The 16,781-nt window shown below is 38.7% G+C and overlaps 1 protein-coding gene across 1 annotated transcript; it reads left to right on the forward strand.

The window, feature by feature from the left end:
* Nucleotides 1–4,144: 4,144 nt before the first annotated feature.
* On the forward strand, nt 4,145–16,726 carry RB195_016501 (uncharacterized protein; the record flags this gene model as incomplete). Its single annotated transcript, XM_064183063.1, has 3 exons — nt 4,145–4,252; nt 7,571–7,689; nt 16,498–16,726. 3 exons carry the CDS (start codon nt 4,145–4,147, stop codon nt 16,724–16,726), a joined length of 456 nt encoding a protein of 151 aa, XP_064038944.1.
* Between the last annotated feature and the right edge of the window lie 55 nt (nt 16,727–16,781).

A 16,781-nucleotide genomic window follows, 5' to 3' on the forward strand; every position in this document is an offset into this window, starting at 1 on the left:
GGCGATGATCGAGCGTAGATAAAACCGCCATTATTATATACTGGCTGGCTAGAAAGCTGAACGCCTCAACAGTGCAACTTCTGTCAACATCTACAAGTAGTCGGTTACTGCTTTGTAGCAGTCAAAAATAATCAAATCAAGTCACGGGGAAATTATCACGAGCAGTCAATTACAGGTGTTGGGAACTATTGTGTCACAACTATTGTGTCCATCACAAAACATTACGACACACTGGTCAACTCTTTGTCCAACTTGTCCATTCTCAGGAGAATTCAGGAGGATACACAAAGGTCGCATAGAACATTTCAATTTTTTTTCTCTTTGCTATTCAATCCTTGAGGTTCGGTGCACAGGAAATACCAAAATGTCGTATTATCGCACGGATCAGGCGGTGATCTGATCCACTACCAACGGATGGTACTACTGAGACATCCAGTTAACACCACCGCCGTCGATTGACGAGTATGTCGTCGATTTCCGTACGAGTCGTGCCATTGGACGATTCCCATGTACACCGACGATACACATTTTTCATACCAAAATGTTCTCTCAAACACCGAACGCTGCAGTTTTAGATAATAGAGGGATTACTGTTCTTAAAACAACAATTAATAAATTAAAAATGAGATTTTAAACGTCGAAAAAAAGTGGAATTTAGAATACATAGAAAATGTTTAAGCGTGTTTGGAAAGTTGAAGAGTGGAATTTTCCAAGGATAGATTTTAATCGACACGTTAAGGATCCAGGAAATTAAGGATCCAGTTAGGGACATTCGGGTGCTTAAAAGTGCGCTTAAAACACTTAGCGAAATAAACATATCGCCACTAAATTTCCTTCATAATATGTATAAGAAAATGGCCCAAAGCTTGCATCAAAACAAACACTCCTTTCATACTTAAAATCATTATTCAACGAATATTCATACCGTTCACCTCAACACCTCATAATTTTAAAATGTTCAAGGTAGTAACTAGAGGAATGGTAATTTTTATTCTTCTGGACTTGAACATTTTTGAGTCGATTCTATAAGAACACTTTCATTCTGATACAAAATGATATTTTTGTCGAACTTCACATGGATCCCACTCCTAGTTTTTACTATTGCAGCTCTTCAATTCAAGAATATCTTCAAGAAATAAAAACAAGAAGCAGAGGGCACCTCTTTAAGTTCGATTAATTTGGAACCACTTAAGGATCTAATTAGTTGAGAGATGCTGAAGTGTGCTCGCCAACGAAAATGAGATAAGATGCCTATATTGTTTTGCTCATGCAATAGATCGAAGACAATGTCGAGAAGTAGAAGAATACTCGTCATTTTCGCAGTCACTCTGCAACAGTTGGTTGCAATACTCAAAAGAAAAGAATCAAATCTCACAGGAAGCGGAAAGCATATGGTAAAATTTTATATATGGTTATCACACAATTAGGATCAAATTAAGGGAACTGAAGGTCCGCTGAATTTGAAGCAAAATACTTAGCTACGTAGCTTAGACGAGTTCAAAAACCTAAAATCTAGAATGAGATATGTTTTCTAAGCATGTAAAGGAAGATTTTCAAGGGAATTTGAGGATTTTAAGCAAAGTTGACCGAGAAATGATGGAGAAGCCATCGTGGCAATATGAATAGTGAGAAGGAGGAATGAAGGATGGAAAACATTTCTAACCGAAAGGAATCAGGGTTGTTCCCAACTAGCACAAATCCATCAGTCTATGGATCAACACAGCTTCATCATTCATCAAATATAAGATCAACACCGACATGAACAGCACCGCATCAATCCGCGATTCAAGCTACTTCAAAATGAATGTGAAAACAATGTTTTCTGAGAAATCAGAAAATTGACCACTCAGTAAAACACTCTGGAAATAAACTTATTTGGTTTAGATGTGTTTCCGATGTGATCGATGCACTAACATCACTCCTATCGAATTAACGGTTGGGGCTCTTAGAGTGATAGGTTGAGCCAAATTCAAGAAAATAAAAATTTTTTTTCCTATTGAATCAAGCCAGATGACGGTTCAGACACTTTAATTGGCTCTTTTGGAGAACTAATAAATTAATTATAGAGGATGATTTTTGAAGAACTACTCTAATATACTGCGTAGATGTAGACTAAGATGTGGACTAAAATCCGTACAACATGCAAAAAAGGGATTTTGTAAGGAAAATGGTATCAATTCAATTTTGAAAACCGTGATGTTCACTTTAAAAACCGACAAGACAGCCAAAAAAAAAGCGCCAACCGTTAGCGCTTACATAGTTCTATCAGCTAACATTAATCCTTATTTAAAATTTGAAAGCACATCGCGAAAAGAAATCGTCGGAGGCCACAGGCGCTCGTATAAAAATGTGGCATAAAAAATAGAGAATATGGCTAATCAATCCAGCATTAGATTTAAACTGCTAGTTGTAAAACAAGAAATAGAAATTAATGTAAGGTATGCGGGAACCCCATGATGGAGTCAAAAATATCAGAACTAACATTTTCATAACAATTCCCATAAAAATCGAAAATCGTTCATCTCTATATTTTTAGTTGTATGAAGCGCTGATCATGATGATGAGGAAAGTTGACAAAAAACTGCCACAATGTGCAAAGAAGTGGACGTTGACGTTCCGTCATCAGCAGAAACTTTTCTGTACACAAATTTTCAACATAATTCCAGGTTTCGAAATTTTCTGTATGGATATGGATGCACTGCTGCATACTTGGTTATATAGGCAGAAAAGGTCTAACTAAGATAGCACAGATCTCAGAGCAGTCCATCGGTGTGACACTCCTTCTGGATCTGCCACCATTTTACACGGCGTATTTAGCCAAAACGAAGAAGAGATGTTGAGAAAAGAGTACACGACATCAGTGATGATTGTAAGAAAATTTAACGAATGAAACAACAAGGCACATTTGCTACCGTATTCCACGTGGTGTGAACAGTGAGTGCGCGGTGTATGTATGTATGTGTGTGAAGCATCCCGTTGACTGACAGCACACCCTATCTGCATGGACTATCTCTCCGCTCTGTGTTCGGTCGTGCGCTCTGCGCCTTCTCCACCGCCCGCAGTCTCTGCGTGCCGGCTAACTCGGCCACACCTACGGGGGGCGTGTCCCGACTGTGATTGGCCGATAGGTTTGAGCGTGAAGAGCGGCACCGAGTGGATTCCACTCACTGACATCACATCAACTACATTACGGTAGTTCGTCAGAAGGTGGACTGCGCAGCACTTTTTGAATTCATATGGAATTGAACGCGATGGGGTCAGCGGCCTCGAGATTGCACGGGATGGTGCATGCGAAAGAACGATGCATCGGACAACTGTTCCTGAATGTGTGGAATAACTTTCGCCAAAACGCTTCCATATCAAGGGTTTCATAGCTTCAGTGCTGATCGTAGGTCGCTTCAATTCTACCTCAGCGGACGAAAGGTGATCCCGAGAACGACGTTGGAATGCATCGTTGAAACTTATGAATAATCCGTGAGGCCACGCCCCTGTAATTCTCCCTCCTAGTCCTCCCAACCCCGTCGCCAACACTACCGCTGCCATATATTAGACATGCTCTATCCTGGTGGCGTATGATACTTGAGTGATAGCAACAAGGTAAGTCGATTCATAAATGGCTCCCTAAGCGATCATAAGTGCCTAGGATACCGGCTCAACAGCATTCCCAAGACATTTTTCGACAATGAGCAGCTTTCAAGTATCAAGCCGTGTAAAAGGACCGATTTCTTTGTCATCACCACGCTGTGTTATGACACACGGCTTTTGAAGGTCAATCCTAAATTGCCCCACTCTCACCTTTACAACAAAATTTATGCTGCCTAATCTAATAATCAAAACAAGAAGCCAGATCAAATTTTTTGAATATTTTACGGACTTTAGATGTAAATGTTTACTTAAATCACAAGAATCTAGCTAGAAAAACTTCCAATAAACAACAGTATTCATAGATTTGAAGACATTCAGATACGTTCGTAACTAAGATGATTCTCATCATTAATAGATTTTAAAAAAATTACAAATATTAACGGGTAATGATGACGAACAAGAGATATAAAACACAAAATTCGATTATTTTTGTAGGGAGCGATGAAACACGAAACTTTGCCAGCACTTCATTAATGCCTACGCAGTGGGAAGATCACGGATGCGAGGATTAACTATGAAGAACCTAGGACTCAGCAAGGAACTTGGACGTCGCACAGTTACTTCCACAATGAACCGAGTATCTGAACCAGATAAAGCCAGAGCCGAGGTTCGCAAATAAATATAGTTTCCTTAAACAAAAATATTTATTAACAACTAAGTGCCCACCAATTGAGGACAATGAATATTTTTAAAAAGAACAACATTAACCTAAACTGCATTTAATATTTCAAATAAATCTGACCCATATGTTCGAAGAACACCTTTCATTCGAGAATTATTTCGCACTTCCAGCCTAATATTGCATCTATTGATTAATCTAAAGATCAACAGAGACTCATAGTTGTGCTGCGAGGTGATTTGCTGAGTTATAAAACTTAGCACTTGAGGTGAGCATTAATAGACGTATTTTTCTTTGAGTTTGTAAACTGTTTGAATGTTTTCTGTACGGTGATGAAGCTTGAGAGAATAAGTGATTGATACTTCTGATTTTTCCAAGTTCTGACGACGGCCGTAACGGCGAAACGTTAGCTTTTAATAAAAAGGAAGATCAGTGCCAATCAGTCCAAGCAAATCAAGAAAAAATCTGCGGATTATAGAAATCATCATAACCGCTAGGGGGCCCTCGAAATCCCCACCACCTCCTTTATAATCCGTTGATGAGCAGCAGTTTTGACAGCGGCGAGGCATTCAACCTCATCACGTCGAACTCGCCCAAAATTGCCACCAATATCCGCCCAGTTATCACGATCCATGCAGCTGGCCAATGCCAGCTGCATGGACGTGCAGAATTGCAGGCTACTGATTTTTATCCGCTAGTTGTTTGGGAACTGGAAAAAAACCTGCTAATAGGATTGTAGGGAAAAAATTAACGATAAATGAGTTACGCTGTGGTCATGAAGCTCGGAAACGCGCAGCACCTGAAAGTGGGCATCGTCATTGCGCATGGGTAATTTATAACGTTAATTTTTACTCAATAATGTCATCATCTGAGTAGTTCTACCAAAATTCTTAACATTTCATTGTTAGCGAGCTAACAATGAAATGTTAAGAACATAACTCGATCTTGAAAGTATCCACCAATTTATGATATGATTATTAAAATTTCTTATTAATACAGCAAATGCGAAAATGTTGCAAGGCCATTATTTGATGTTGGGGTCTTTAATTATCAAAAGTTTTCAAAACGTCCATAGATGCAAGTGTATTCGAGAAAAATCTGTAGTTCTTGTGGAAATCTTCAGACCTTAGGAATTGGTGAGAAAGAGGAAAAAAGAGAGAAATAAGAGGAGGAGAAAGGATGGAACAAAGAAAGGAGAGAACTAAAGCAGGAGTTGATCTGAAAGAAAAACTTTCATAGGTATACAGAGTACTAGACTAATATTAGTGTTTGCAGTTTGAGAATTTTTTTCCTCTTTTCTGTTTCATAAAAGGCAATAACTACACATAGAAAAGTAGGCATTGTCAAAATTAGGTTGGCAATTTTCCCTTATCGACAAGCGAAGATCTCCAGATCTTCCATCTCCAAGTTGACTGATGTGATTCATGATTCAATGACTTTAATGGTACATCTAACACATAAATCTTCAAAGACTGATCTAACAAAACTAAGGTGGTTGAAAACAACCGAGCAGAGGTCACACAGTCGCAGCGGCGCCGTTCTATTTAGCCAAAAGTATGCAAAACGAAGGTGGGACGGTTGGTGCTTAAAGAAGAGCTGGACTAATCGTATGCGGGAAACGTCGGTGGCCTGAAACAGACACGCCGCACTCCCAACGGTTGAATAGAAGCCAGCGCACTGGAAAGGCGGGCCGAAACTAACCGCCGGCACACATGCAGAAACGCCAACGCGACGACGAGGTGCGAGGAAGCAGGTTCATTCCGCTGGCGGTCTCTGATAAGGAAATCCGTGGCAAGTTCCTTCGTTCCCTGTGTTTCCTTTTACTATTTCCTAGTTGGATGCAAACAACAGTATAAATTTGAATTCTATCCAATTTCTTCTCGAAAACTATGTGTTTTGATTAATCGCAAGTGGGGGAGTTTTCTAGCTTTAGTATGACTAGCGTCGAGATAAAAATACTTCCACATTATAATGAACAATTCCCGCCGTCAGAATCAGCTCCCGTTTCATAAATAGTCATGTTTAAGTGTATATAAAGTGCTCGTTTATGGATTAAATATCGTCCCATTTATGGGCAGTCATCGCATCAGTCATACTGTATGCGCGTGTGACACTTCGCCGCTTGCAGCGAATACGACAACCGTCACCTCCTCCGTTCTCATCAATATTACTTTCGTTTTATTGCTTCCAGCTACTTTTTCTGCCAACAAAAACAAATCACAAAGGTTTATTGAAAATCAACACTTTTGGAGAAGTTGAGCGTAAAAGAAGGGGTGGATTCATAACTGCTGTAGATCCAATGTGCAAAAAGAAGTGGGAACAATTTGCACTTTTCACATAATTATTATATTTTAATATATTTTAACATTTTTTTAAAAATTTTTTAACATATTATTATTAGACACAGTGGTGAGTTCCTAGAAGGAACATAACAGAAACTACGCTTAGAGTGGTACAACGTGCTGCTTCCCTAAGGCACCACTTATAAGTACTCGTTAGTCATGAAAGTAAGGAAAAAGCACATGTGATAAAAAAAAAACAAAATCAAAAACGAGGCAGCGATGCTTTTTAATGTAGATCGTACCATAAAAATTTCAACTAAAAAATTAAAAAATTACCATATGTAGCCTAGGGATGATTCATACACCTTGTTTCTCTTGAAGTAAACAGAAATAAAAAGGAAGAGTTCTCGGGTATTCTTTAGTAGCTGTTCTTGAAATCGGAAAAAGAACCCTGAGGGTAATTATTTTGCTGGAGGTTGCGATTTATAGCATACCGATTTATCTCAGTTAGGAAGCTGGAGGTTCGTTCCAAATGCTATTTTATTCAATTTCTACTTTGTTAATTCCACTAACTCCGGTAGAACCGCCACCAGACCCACAAATACCGGACATGACAAGAAAAAGCTGACATCACTCACACAGCTCAACAAGGTTCTTTTAGTAGGATCAGATGTTCATACCTGCGCATAACTGAAAAAAACATCAAACACAGCCGGAGTTGGAAGGTATGCTGCATGTCGAGAAGACTGTGTTAGATTGCTCCAATCTGACCTATTTTGATTTTAAAAAACTAGACGGAAGCAATACTGCGGCAGCATGAAATTTGTTACAAACTGATTGAATTTCTTGATTAATTCACTCATTTTCTTCCTCTGCTATTTATATATGTTATATTATTTGCTATTTACTTTTTTTCGCCATTTATATTTGTTATGTTATTTTTCACAAATGGAGCTTCCTTAATTTTTCCGTGCAAATAAGTGAACCAGAACCATTCTATTAACGTAATGTATTTGTTATTCAGGACGGAAATAAAGCCGATACTGACAGTGCAACTAAAAGAATAGGATTAATCGGAATTCTTCTTAGTCTTAAAATCCATGCCTACTTTCCTGGTTTCGCATTCTCTGTTCGGGCACCTCGGTACCGATCCCAGCAAGCACCGTCCTTCCGAAGCGCTCAGCCCATTCCTGCTGTATAAATAGCTGGAAAGTGCGGCTGAATAGGAACGACGTGATTGCTGGTCGGGCGCCACTGCACACACCAACTCCAATCAATCGTCAACTGCCCGCCAGCCAGCAGCCAGCAGCCATTGCAGCAAACTACGGTAACTCGCAGTGAAGAGAATTTATGAACACCATCACATCAGCTCATTTCACTTCCTCTACAAGGTCAGGACCGAGGAATGAGCTTTTCGACAATGATAATGTTCCTCTGCTAAAATAGCCGGCATTAGGAGTCTAGAGAAAAGAAAATGTGATCAGAAATATATAAATCTCAGCAGCTTTCTGACTTGAGATTTTCCTAAAAGGAGCATTTGTGTTGTCAGTATAAGGCTTTCAATAGTAAACTGAAAGAAGGCTAAGTAATTGTAGTTACTAGTAGACTAAGTGGCGTTTTCACCTATTATTGTTTACAGAAAATCTTTTTTTTTTCGAAATAGACACTCTAAAAGAGTTGAATATTTCTGTTCCCGTAGTGTAATGAAACACAACACGATTTTTTTTCAAAGTACATTGACATAGAAGTAACTCGGACGTAAACATCAGATCAACATAGATATTACGTAGGGTAAGTCATGTGATTAAATCCAAAATCCAAAATCCTTCACATGGACAATATGTTGTTCAATTGGGATAGAAATTCACCGAATGTTAAAATTTTCGAACTTCATTTCATAAATAATTTCCACAGTTATTATATGAGCATATAATAACAGGCCACTGAGATATTAGAGTGCTTGCTACATAAGCGCTAAGCACATTGAGAACACGGTTGCTTCTTTTCTGCTTTTTAAGATTTCTTAAGTTTTTTAAAAATAAAATTTTAAATTTTTCCCTGAATTAACCTATCCATATCCCTAGTAATGGGTTCCAATACTTTCATTAACGAATAGAAACGACGTTTTCTTCTTAGGTCACTCTCATGTTCATACTTCCACCAATGAATCGAAATATCATTTTTTTTCCTTAGCCCCAAACTGATATTTTTTTGAAATCAGTCGCAAAGGAACAGAATTCGATGTTTTGCAAGAACTTAACAAGTACGTGTGCGAACGTAGAATGCTGGAAAGTAAATTCATGTTTGCTGTTTTTCCCTCATCCCTGTTCTAATGGGGTGAAAAATACTGAATACGTTAGCCGGAGACGAGGAACAAAAAGACCTTCGTGATTTGCTAACTACAGAGCATATAAAATATGGGAGCACAGATGTGCGCTAGACGTTGTAGGCTCATCGCCCTAAAATAAACGTGAGTTCCCATTTTAGTTCCACATTTACTCTCTTGATACCTCCGGAAAGGTAAGGCGTGCACAACATACCACTATGATAGCTCATGATGCAACTGTGCAACTATTCACAAATATATTTTTTGCCGTTGAATGAAGAAACATAGGATTTTCGATCCATTCTGCAAAGAGTCGGTCTACATGAGCTCTCCTCGTTACTAAGTATTCCTTTGAGGACCAGTATACTCCAAACATTTGTTTTTGCTGGAAATTTCCTTCTTGTTAAGCTCTCAGCAGTTTTTTTTTCCTTGAATAAGTTGATCCCAACAAAGTACTCTTTGTTGGTACTACATCCTTACCACTATATTTATATTGCATATATTATATTTGTATAGATAAAATAATATCTATATTCATGTCTACTACATACTCTATCTTGATGTCAAGATAAGCTCTATGTATGTACAGGCTGTATGTAGGCCATTCCCTTCTCTCTAAGTGGAAATTGCCAAGACACGGTATAAAAAATCCTAAAAGCTCAATCTCATGTAAATTGTTCCATCTACTTTAACATGACCTTTCATCTAACTTAACTTTTTTTAAAGTAAATCTTTCTACTTTTCCCTAACAAATGAGAAAAACAACTGTGAACGCTTACACTGCGAAAAATTAAAATTAATATTGAATTTTGGTTGTAAATTACCTGTTCAAAGGATATGCCTTTTCTCACACTAATATTTTTGACATACAATTTTATTATTCATTTAGGAGTATGGTTTCGCCAGGAAAAAAAATGCCCTTGTAAAATAAAGAGATAGAAATGAAAATGCTAAGAAACCATAGCTATCGCGTATTTTTCCAAGTCACCTTTATATATACGATAGAGGATTTAGATCTTCCTTGCATGCGCTCATCAGTTCTCCTCATAAGAGCTATGAATTTTCGTTTCGTATGAACTGAACGCCCTATTTGCATACCGTCTCGTCATCCACTATCGATCTGTGGCGGAAGCGGCAGTAGACGTCACCCACGGGTAAGGTGACGTCTACTGCCGCTATCACCGAATCTCAACTCCATGGCTTCCGATTATCCTTAAGCCTTAATCAGTGTCACCAAAGCCGACTACAAGCTCCCTAAAGTCTTTTACGCACTACCTGTCCTACGTGCGTAGTTGTCCTGGAATTCTATGAAACAGATTAGTGCGTGGTGCGTGGTGCGTGTGTGTGTCGTCGTTCTTACAGCGTGCCTTATGTGATCCTATAAAATGGTTGTTAAGAATCTTTGTTTGATGAGAGAGGAAGGCGAGTTTTGTCGAATACCCATTGACGTTCCGGCTAGTTTTATTGAGCATTCAACACATAAACACACACACACAACCTCGCTCCTCACACTCCCACTATCTTTCCTCACCAATCTCCTTTCTCCACACACTAGTCATCGTACAGTAGATAGCAAACATTGGTCGGCCGAACTGCAACTCAGCGGACTTGCAGGAATTCGGAGAAGAGAATTTGGAAACACCAACAATTATTGCCTCCGCTCGGTTTGATGAACAGTGGAGTAATGATCAGTTTCGAAGAATACGCAACTGTCACACAATATTTCAGTCAGAAAAAATCGGGTGTGATAGATTTTGTCATTTTTTTCATAATAAATATTCACCATGCGAAAGCGAAAGTTTAGCAGTATATTGAGCGGTAGCTTCATATATTCTGAGTGCGTAGGCGCGCGATGACTGCTTTTATTCTTATTCTTTCTTTAAGAATTTTTTTATTCTTCTTCTTTCTTAAAGAATTACACAAAAAAATGCAAACACTAACTTCATTCCATTTTCAACAGAAATGATAAAAGATAGGATCACATATAATTTTTCAATTCAGAAGCTTTTAGTCACTATACTATTTGTTTTGAAATATCTTAAATATATGTTAATAAAAATAAAAAATAAATAAAATAAATAAATAAATAAATAGAAATATATGTTTTGAAATGAAACGGAAATGGAATGAAATAGTGAAATAGATATCAAGTGCAGCAAGTGAAATACCACGAAATTCTCTACATACCGCCCATATATTGCTCCTAGCTGCATTTTCACCTGCTCCTCTCACAAAACAAAACCGAATTGCAAATCTGATGCTAAATTGAGGGACTTGATGAAAGCCCTCCTCACAATCGAGGTAGGCGCAATATGTTAGATTAGAGCCATCTATGTTACAACTATGTTCACCTCTAATTTGATTCGCTTGCTTTCATTTCATCTCTACGGCGAGTGTAAACAGTGTCGTTGTCTAAGGTTTGCCTTATTCCCGGATTTGAAATGGTTCTTCCGCGATCTATATTTCAAACTCAAGTAACTCTGTACAGGTAGAAGGGAACCAACATAGAAAACTTCCATGAAAGTTGCCTTTAAAAATTTTACATTTACCAAATTACTTCAATAATTGTTTTCTTTAATTGAGCCGAACACGAGTTTGTTACAATCCTTTGTTCGTGGCTGACGTTTCGGCAATATCGCCTTCTTCAGATCCAGAAAGGGTGAAATCGAATGTGATTAATCCAGTCAAACGCCTTATCTGCCCAACAAAGAATTACTGTTGTCAACAATTTTCTATCATATCACAGAGTTTTCATATCATTTAGCAAACTAAATGGGAACTCCAAACAGTTGAAACAAGACTAGAATGATGTCCGCAATTGCACCACTGCATTTCATGCTCTCGGTAGCTGAGACAGAGGTCCTCTACCATTCCTCTCACACACACCCCGCGAGTGACCCTATATCGCCCTCTGGGACGATTTCATTGAGAAAATTACGACCTGTTTTAAACGAAAGAGTTGTGCGTCTAAACGAGAAGGCGAAGGGAGAAAAAAAAACTCACGTTCCATAATCACATACAACGCAGCATCGTCTCCAAGGCGCCACTTAAATGTTCGAAGTGGTTCTCTTGCGATCGTCGGCTCCCATGTCCCACATGAATTGACTTGCAACATATCATTTACATTAGGCCCCTATTGCACCATCCATCCACCTATGCTTCAATGAACGTCGTCTCTCATGTCGTGAATTCTTTTGAAGGCGAACAAGGTCGTTTTACGAGCCTAAACCACGTCTCTGTTGTGGATGACTGACAACCTGACGAGAACGACGGGCGAAACACAAGCATTTGGTGGGCAGCGTACACGAGAAAAAAAAAATCGTTGGGGAAAATGTTCATACTCTTGAGATTATACGATAGGGACTGCACTGATCTGATGATCTGCACTCCATTCCGTTTATACTTTACGTTAATATAAGCTACGTGAAATCCGTTAATACTTTACGCATTATCAGCATACAAACTGCAGCACTTTTTGCTGTATCTGTTGCATAAATAAATAAATAAATAAATCTGTTGCAAGTTGAATAGGACGTAAAATATACATACTGAAAACTTTTAGTGGTTCAACTCTCCAAAAATGAGAGGATAACCGGTAACGTTTCAACCTTTCCTGGCAGGATTTCACGTAGCTTAAATTTCATGAACGGCATTTTCAACCTTTGAACCAACATTTAGGTTCAGGTACGTACAAAATTTTGTGAAAACGAAAATGTATCGAAGATACCGGTTCCTCTTTAGTCTAATCCATCTATTTCGTGTTCACAAGTATCTTATGAAACGTTTTCTAATTCGAAAGTTCGCCGCCTACATGGGAGAGAGGTTTCTAATTCCGCTAACTGCATCAAAAGTTCTAAGTCTGTCGACATCTTCAACAATCGTTTGCTTGCAAAGTGCAGTTTAAGAACATAGCCCTGTATCTCCTCTTGGGGGCACGAATGTTTGATCAAAACCTCAAAGTTAAAATACCTGTACCGGAAACTGCCAAAAGGTTTCAAAAAAAAAACTTTTTTTTTCTTTGCTACACACTTCGAAAAAAAAGAAACATTATTAACATGCATAGATTTAGCTTCAATTGAGATTACTCGCTCTTGAGAAAAATATCCTCAGTCTACATAATCAACACTAAGCTTCTGGCAAGTGTACTACACACTTGATGCTACGAGGCAAAGAAATTAGTAACTTTTATTCAAAGATACATATATGCAATCGAAAAAAAAAGGAAAAACCCAAATGAAAAAACAAGTGAAGCGGGTGAGTTCGTTAGGTCAGAACTCCTGGAAGCAGCTCAAAAATACTGTGGATAAACCTCATCCACAACTGCCAAGGAGAATAAAGTACGAAAGAATGGAAGCATGATGTTGGTAATTTTAAAATGTGCTACACTTTCATTCTGTAGTTCGCTTGAGGTTTCTGAACGCATGTCCATAAAATGACTTGTGGAGGCAAAATTACGGATGCACCAAGTTAGTGGTTCTATCTTCCCAGGCATCTCACATCTATGAACTCATCGATTAAAAGGGGATGAAAGGTTTGGTTGTTGGCCTGAGGTTTGGATCCATCGATTGTGCGGTCGCATCGGACGAGACGGCGACGGAACCTCTCGCCTGCGCTGAGCTGAAAAGTCAGGAGAGCAGCAATATTCGGCAACCATTCTCGCCGTCCAAGCTTATTTTTGTTCTGCTACGTCTGAAAAGAACAATCTTCATTTTGCTGAAGGAATACTGCATAGAACATGTCAGGAAAAACTGAGAAGAACACACAACACCTGAGTGTTGGCTGTTTATTTTCAAGAACGGTAGTGTACGAGTTTGTGTTCATTACACAATAAATACAAGCGACCAGCGTGTTTAAGAGCACGTGATTGTTGATAAATACAAAACGCGGATCTTAACGGTTTTCATTCAGTTAGCTGTTTCTGCCTCTTTTTTTCAGTCAAATAAACAAGATGAATCTATTATTTTTTTTAGTTGACAAGTTGCAATCTCTATGCAAAGATTCAATGGAAGTCGAACTTTCGCACTTCAGGAATCTATCATTCAAAGGATATCTCTTTTTTCACACTAATATTTTCGACATACAATTTCATTATTCATTTAGGAGTGTGGTTTCGCCAGGAAAAAATCCCCTTGCAAAATGAAGAGATATAAATGAAAATGCTAAGAAACCATAGATATCGCGTATTTTTCCAGGTCACCTTTATGTATACGATAGGGGTGGAAGTGAAGGCAAAAAAATTCCCAAAAACGCCCAAAGGCAATATGATTCCTCAAATTTTACATCCATTATACAGTGTTAATCCCGAACACAACATACTTCTCTTAGTATTCTTCCTAACAAAGAGTGGATAAAATAGGAACAAATTACAAGTAGGTCTTCCTTGAACGAGCCATTTTCTAAGAAAATGAAGAATATAATGAAGGAAGGAATATTAAAATAGAAAACAGAAGTGTTTCTAGACATACCTTTCTCTTTTTCTATAAACTATAGAGCCATTTCACTGAACAAACCTAACGGACAGTTTCTTAGCTACGAGTTCTCGGAATTCTGTTCCTCAAAGCGTTGCGGCATCGATCTCATTACCGTATTTGGTGTATTTATTCAGTGTGGTGAGTCTTCTCACCCGTCCGTTTCGTGTCATTACTCGCCGTCTGTTTGCTCGTCGGCGAAAAACGTTCTGCAGACGAAACTAACGTGGGTTAGGGCAAAACCCGAAAAATAGCGTAGATTTAAAAACAAACGCATTCGACAGAAAAGGCGGCAAAAGAAAACACTATTGGGTTGAGTGAAAATAGAAATCTCAATAGAAATAGAAGGACAAAAAAGTTTGTTAGATTCTTCGAATCGGAATGATGAAGCGCTTTGAGAAGATTGAAAGAGAGCAACAATCAACTCAAAGAGGTTGATCGAATACGATACGATTATTTGGTAAAGAACTAAAATTGAAAAACTCATGAAAATGCTGAAAACGCCGTTAGAGACCAGGAAAAGTTGTGTCTGCAAACACGGCGTGAACGTCTTCTACTGCAGAAATATTTTTTTTTCTTACAGGAAAGTGGATTTTTTTCCCTGAAATAAACGTAACAACAAACAGATACACTATGGATATCAAATCATCTTACAATTCAATGGTTTTATTGCAGTCTTGCAATTTTCTATTCGACAAAGTACAGTTTACTCGTGATTATTAGTTGCATAACATAATTTAGAACTCTTAAATAATTCTAAAATTCACTCTTAAATAAGGAATCCGCAGATATCCGTATTCATTGTCATGCCTTCCTGTTTTCAAGACTCTTTGTGAAAAAAAAATGGCTGTATTAACTGTGCATTAGCCTAGCTAATTTATTTTCGTATAGTTAATTGTCAATTTTTCTTAATGCTATAACTGAAACTTCAGCAGCTTTTTTTTTATTATGAGCGCCCTAGGAAAATACAGAAATAAAAATAAATAAAAATACAGAATGCCAGAAATACAAAGATCTAAAGAAAGATGCGATCTACAGGAGCTATCTCATCATTTTTTCACTTCAGGGCTCTATTAATCCCTTTCGTCAGTTGATCACGCTCGGCGGGCAGCGAGTTACGGTGCGTAGGCGTGACAATTGAAGACAACTCGCAACGATCTTCGATCGATTCTGCGTAACGGCAGCTGCCTTTGATCTTGAACGGTAAAAAGGGAAAGAAAGAGTAGCTTGTGAATCAAAAACCAAGAGTTGATTACCATAACACAAAAAACTCACGGGCCGCTTCTCTTTTTTGTTGTTTTTCGTGGTTATAACCCAATTGAAACCCTTCAACGTCAGTTCTGTCATTTGCTTTGCTCCTAGGTCGCCTCTAAGACCCTATTTTGTAGGAATTGAATTTCTGTCCCTTATTTGTGCAATTGTCCACAGCTAATAATGAGTTTGCCCAGAATCATGGATTAAAAAATGTCCCTGGAGGCTGACTTCAAACAATTACGAAAAAAAAACGGCACAGAAATGGAATTTCTACAAATTGAGGTCTAAAAGGCATCCTACGAACAAACTAGAGCCTCAAATTTAAGTGAGAGGTCTTTGCTAAGACCACACGATCTAAGTTTGACTTAAAGGCATCACCCCACAAATCTGGGGACAAAAAACGTTGCCTATATTATGGAAGGGGGGGGGGTAGTTTTCTTTGATGTTCAGCCAGATGAGGATCGTAGATTATGGGGAGAGGGTTATTCCGTCCATTTCTTCCTAAGCGCGTGCACAAGGCTGGCGCGCTTCAATCGAACTCGTCGTAGAAAATAGCGCCCCGGTATGCTCGAAGCGGCGATGCACGATGCACGCGCTGCATCTTTCGGGCCGTTTTTTACGGCAATTAGGAAGAAATGGACGGAATCACCTTCCTCCACATAATCTACGACCCCGTATAGGCATAACCTACCTGAAACTCGGACCACCCCATATTCGTGGGGTGATGCCTTCAAATCAAATTTAGTGAAACGCGCAACTACCAAGGGCCTGTTGTGTTGAATTCCTTTGCGCAAAGTTTACTGCGAGTCCTTGTTCATTGCTCTGTGTGTCACATACTCATAAAAAAATTGACTCAGGATGAACTCTGGATGAATTTCCTGTTAATAACTTCTTTTCTTTCAGTGTATTCGTCACAGATAATAGTCTGATCGATTTCACAGAGACTGTGGCTGACACGTACCCATCTACAGTCTCCCTGATGAATTTCCGACACATTACAATTTACATGTATTTATTCTCAAGTGCCAAACCACGTCCACAACTGCACTTTTCCGAATCTGCGAGGTGTGATGAATGGAATACGAATGCGCTGGTGCAAAGCCCACACGCAAAAACTGTGTGCGCAACATAAGAGGTAACGATTCGCCAATTTAGTGCAATAATTGCCGGAATTTGGTCCTGATGAG

This window comes from Necator americanus, chromosome II, assembly GCF_031761385.1.
Source record: "Necator americanus strain Aroian chromosome II, whole genome shotgun sequence".
Classification (NCBI taxonomy): Eukaryota; Metazoa; Nematoda; class Chromadorea; order Rhabditida; family Ancylostomatidae; genus Necator; species Necator americanus.